The 5,000-nt window shown below is 48.7% G+C and overlaps 1 protein-coding gene across 2 annotated transcripts in view; it reads left to right on the top strand.

Annotated features, from left to right (window-relative positions):
* Positions 1 to 4,060, top strand: part of npas4a (neuronal PAS domain protein 4a) — a 5,798-nt gene extending 1,738 nt beyond the window's left edge. Inside the window, exons 3-8 of one of the 2 annotated variants that reach the window (XM_041243386.1) lie at positions 256 to 358; positions 499 to 748; positions 1,061 to 1,170; positions 1,362 to 1,497; positions 1,716 to 3,265; positions 3,951 to 4,060. In XM_041243386.1, the coding sequence (XP_041099320.1) occupies positions 256 to 358; positions 499 to 748; positions 1,061 to 1,170; positions 1,362 to 1,497; positions 1,716 to 3,265; positions 3,951 to 3,979 (2,178 nt within the window). In that variant the 3' untranslated portion in view covers positions 3,980 to 4,060. Of the gene's footprint in view, positions 1 to 255; positions 359 to 498; positions 749 to 1,060; positions 1,171 to 1,361; positions 1,498 to 1,715; positions 3,701 to 3,950 lie in introns of those variants that run through there. The other variant, XM_041243385.1, reaches the window with a different exon arrangement.
* Positions 4,061 to 5,000: the final 940 nt, after the last annotated feature.

The following is a 5,000-nucleotide window of genomic DNA, read 5'->3' as shown; positions in this document are numbered from 1 at the left end:
TGCATTGTTAGGATATCCTCTCAAGGTGCAATACCCTATTTGTTTTGGTAAATATATCTTAATATTGACTCACTAAAATTGCATTTGTAGATTAATTCTAGTGTATTTGCGTATGTCGTGTGTTCCCTCAGCTTTAAAGGCGATTAATTGGGTTTAATTAAGTTGTATCGGGTTTGGTTTGGTGGGGGGAAAAAAAAAAAGTATTTATTGATATTTATTTATTTGTTTATTTTGATTTTGTTTATCTTTCTACAGGTGGACCTCGTTGCACAGGGTGACAGCGTTTATGACGTCATCGACCCCTCGGATCATTTCTTAATGCGAAGCAACCTGGCCCTCGAGGCTTCGAGCGAGACAGGTGAGCGCCCCCAAACCCCCCAAAAAACTTTGCAAAGACACAGCGCGAGTCGGCCTGCGGCAAGCTATTGCAAAGAACGCAGACCCTGCTGCAAACGCGCATCTGCTAAAGCTAATTACCCATCTGCGCTCGTTTCCCAGACCGCTTGTTCAGATGTCGTTTCAACACCTCCAAGTCGGTTCGGAGACAGAGCGCCGGGAACAAGATGGTGCTGATCCGGGGGCGGTTCGTCCAACCTCCCGTCGGCTCTTACTGGTCAGGCAACCCGGTCTTCATCGCCTACTGCAGCCTGCTGGAGCCCCGGCCCAGCCAAACGGAGAACTCTTTCTTCTCGGCTTGCTTCGAGAGCCAGCACGGCAGAGATATGGCGTTCATAGACGCGTCCGACAGGTAGGGTTCTTTGAAACCAGCTGTTTCTTTGAAATAAGATCCAATAAAGATTGCAGCAACAACACATTGGCTCTTGCAAGGCTGAACTTTGCATATTCCCAGATTGGCATTACAAGAGCCAATCAAATCGCGCGAAAGCACAAAGTTAAATGGGAAATGTTGCGACTAGATTTATGAATGAGATCTGAATGCACACATTTAAAAATATATATTTTATTTATTTTCACAACATTTATAAAACGGGTGAAAAAATACAAGATATATATATAATTAAAAATGTCCCTAACACATGGTATTATTTTGTCATTCCAGTATCTCCATATATCTTGGGTACGAGAAGTCCAGTTTGCTGCGCAAGTCGTGGTACAGTCTGGTGCACCCGCAAGATCTCTCCCACGCCTCGGCTAAGCATTATTGCTTGTGTAAGTACCCATTGCCTTTTGCCCCGTCTACAGCTGGGGGCACGAAAGTTGACTGAGATCAAGATTGAGTCATTAGTTCTGTAGGGTGATGCAACACGTTTGGTCAGAGCTGCGCAGCTCGACTCTAGCTTCGTCAGGACCGTGCCGTGCCGTACCGTGACTCTGTCTTCCTTTTTCCCCCCGGCTTGCAGTGAACGAAGCGAACGACGCAAAAGTGGAAATGGTGGTTCGCCTCCAATCCGGAGACCTGTGTTGGGTTTGGGTCTACACTCTGCTGCATCAGGAGAGCAAGGAGAGTTCGATCACCGCGTACAATTACATCATCAGGTAAGAAAATTGGTTCTGATTCTGATTCTGTCTGTCTGTCTGTCTGTCTGCATGCAGTTATCTGGTTATTTTGTTTAGTTTAAATGTATTAACCTTCTCTCTCTCTCTCTCCCTCTCCCCCTCCTCCTCTCTCTCCCCCTCCCTCCTCTCTCTCTCTCTCTCTCTCTCTCTCTCTCTCTCTCTCTCTCTCTCTCTCTCTCTCTCTCTCTCTCTCACAGTGATTCACAAGCTTGGAGCCTGAGACAGCAGCTTGCTTCTGAAGAGAGCCAGCTCGCCTTCGTCCTCAGGGCCTCCGCTTCCTATCAGGAGAGTCTACTCCTGTCTCCCGGGCAGCTGTCCAGCCCGGACCAAGTATTCACGCCGGTGTCGAGCACCCCGACCAGCAGCGGGGGGCTCTCCGGTCAATCGTTCGACTTCAGCGGCGTCTACAATGTAGACTGCGGGCCGGAGTTCTCTTCGGAAGACGGCGCCGGGAGCGGCTCGGCCGCCGTCGGGCAGGAAGAGGCGATGCAGCTGGGCGGGACCCGGGGGAGTATCTCCTCAATCGAGGAGGAACCCGGCTCCGCTCCCAGGCCGAGTCATCACCACCTGGATTTCTACTCGCAGGACTGTATGTTCCTTCCTCTCACCGTCACCCCGCCCTCCCTTCCACCCCCCTCCTCCTCCTATGACCCGTCGTTCAGAGCTAAAGAATTCGTCTGCACCCCTCCTTACACCCCTCAGCAAGACCACGGAGGCGGTTGCTTTCTCTTCGGCGCGTCCGAGCAGGCTTTGCCCCCCAGCGCGGTGGGTAGACCCTCCGAAACTCCCACCGCGACCACGCCCACCACCACCGCCACCACCATCACCAGCAGAGAGCTCTACTTTCCTCTAGAAAGCACCGCCTACGAGAATCTGCCCCCGACCCCGGACAGTCCGTGCGACGGGGACTGCACGGTGATGGCGTTGCCAGAAGTCAGAGGCCCCCTCTATATCGACGTGCCTGTGGTACCTGAAGGGCTCCTGACTCCCGAGGCGTCCCCGATCAAGCCGCCGCTCTGCAACTTTTTCGGCTACTTGGAGAAGGAAAAGGGCGAGATCACAGTCCTGATGGAGCACATCAGCAAAGTGGCCGAAGGCTTCGGCTCGTACGGCAGGGCTGGCGATTTCAGCAGCGCCCCCAGCGTCTACCCAACCTCCGACCCCCCCTCCTCCTCCTCCTCCTCCCCCCTCTCCCCACCGTCCTACTGCAAGCACGACCAACTGACCCGAAGCTCCTCCCTCCCTCCCGGCCAGGCCCCCTCCAGCAATCTCGAACTCTTTGCAGACTGTTTTTACCCTATCAAACTCTGGAAGAGCGCCGACAGCCCCCTGCTCCCCGGAGACGGGCCCTTGCTGTTCGACGAGAACGCTTTCGAAAGCTTTTTGAAAGACTCACCTTCAGCCAGCGCCCCGGCGGCTCCTGCTAAGTCAGGCGGCCAGCCGGTGGAGTGGTGCCCGCCCCCCGAGTTTGGGGGGTACGTCCGCGGCACCGCCCGTAGTCCACGGAGCCCGGACGCCCCGGATCCTTGCGTCGAAGTGGCGCACAGTAGTGTTGTGGAAGAGACGAGTCCAGCCGCGGCCGCCTCTCCCCCGTCCACAGACTTGTCTCTGGAGGAGAGATGCTTCCTGGAAGAGATCGCCTCCTATGAAACAGTCTCTGAGACACGTGCCTCAAGGTCCCCCTGTGAAGGGTTTATTGATGAGTTGTATCAACTCCAGAATCACTTGCAAGACAGCTTCCTTCACGGTGAGCCTCTCCTCCTTCCTCCTCTCCTATTGTTTTTCTTTGACCCCTATCCACAAGACTCTCAGCTCACCGCAATGCTCACCGGACTCTACAAGAGTTTTGCAGAGTGCGAGTTTTTGAATTTTGTGAATAAGGGCCAATTTTCATGCGTCTTTTCAATTACTGACTTTTGTACTTAGCATAGCACTGACTAACAAATATAAAACAACCGTGATCTTAATAATAATAATAATATGCTGTAGTTAATACACAGACACTTCTGTGACGCTGTCTTTAAAGTACTTTTGAGATCAGTCGATTGAATGGGACGTTATCAAACACACTTGGGGAGGCTGTGTGGTCCAGCGTTTAAAGAAACGAGCTTGCAACCAGCAGGACCCCCGTTCAAATCCCAGCTCAGCCACTGACTTTCTCTATGTGACCCAGAGCGAGTCACTGAACCTCCTTGTGCTTTGGGGGTGAGACGCTGTTGTAAGTGACTCTGCATCGTTCACACATCCTAGTCTCTTGTAAGCGCTTTGTGATGAGCTATGAAAGGTGCTATATAAAGCTTATTATTATAACGTCCCGTTCAATCAGATCGGGTAGAAATCACTGTAAAGCAGTATCTGATAGACAGAGGCTAACTGTGCAAACGGGTGGACTGTACAATGCTTAACCTTCTCTCTCTCTCTCTCTTTTGCAGATGGAAGTGAAAGCAATGCTTCGTTCTAAAATAAGTCTGTGACTTACTTCATTAAGTATGGCATATTGTCATATTTTGTGGAGATTATTTTACGAAAATGTGAAAAAAGACAGAAGAATATATATATATATATATATATATATATATATATATATATATATATATATATATATATATATATATGCTGAATTTTACTTAAAATTTTCAAGAAAAGTTCAATAGAACAAAAGGTACTGCTTAAGTTATGTCATAATACGTAATAATGTAATTAAAAATTATTACTTTTTTATAGAATAGAAACCCCACCCCCCCCCCCCCCTCCCTTTTATGAAATAGGTTCAGGGAAAGCACGCGTGTGTTTAAAAAGCATTCCAAGCTTGGAAAAAGAAAGACAGCGTGGTAACGAGACTGAGCTTTGCATATCACCACTGTATTCACTCGTAGTGAGTTTATCTGCATTGTAATTTAAATAAAAAAAAATAATAATTTAAAAAAAAATCGAGAAAATGTTTTTTTACAAAAAGCTTTTCCTTGCTGTTGGTAATACAAACAGATTATATGGGTGAGCATTTAACAAATTGCCCCACACCCCCACCCCGTGGCCGAGTGTTGTAATTACAGCATGTCTGCGGCTCGGTCCATATCGAGGCTCTGCATCGACAGTCTTGCAAAAGGCGTTGCGAGTCCCGCGATTATACAGTCTGTTTGTATATTGGTAACGTGGGTTACGCGTCATTCCTGTTGAAAAACAAAAACAAACAAAAAAAAAAACTGTTATTCTTTCTGACAACGTCAGATGTGAATCTCAACTTCGACTGCAATTTAAAAAAGAGGACAGCGCACCCGGAGAGCAGCGGAAAGGTTTGCAGCGCCCCCTACAGTATGATGCGTGTAATGACCTGACTCGCTGTTTTTGTGACGGACAAACTTTGATTCTGGGCAGCTTACCCTATATATATATATATAGGGTAATCACACGGAAATGACGTTATGGATGTATATAGTCCAAATGTGTCGTCATGTTGACGTAGAGTGTTCTACGGTCAAGTA

The sequence above is a fragment of the Polyodon spathula genome, unplaced genomic scaffold (genome assembly GCF_017654505.1).
Source record: "Polyodon spathula isolate WHYD16114869_AA unplaced genomic scaffold, ASM1765450v1 scaffolds_1733, whole genome shotgun sequence".
Lineage (NCBI taxonomy): Eukaryota > Metazoa > Chordata > Actinopteri > Acipenseriformes > Polyodontidae > Polyodon > Polyodon spathula.
Note: the sequence above shows the minus strand (reverse complement) of the source record. Positions and strands in the feature narration are given on the sequence as shown.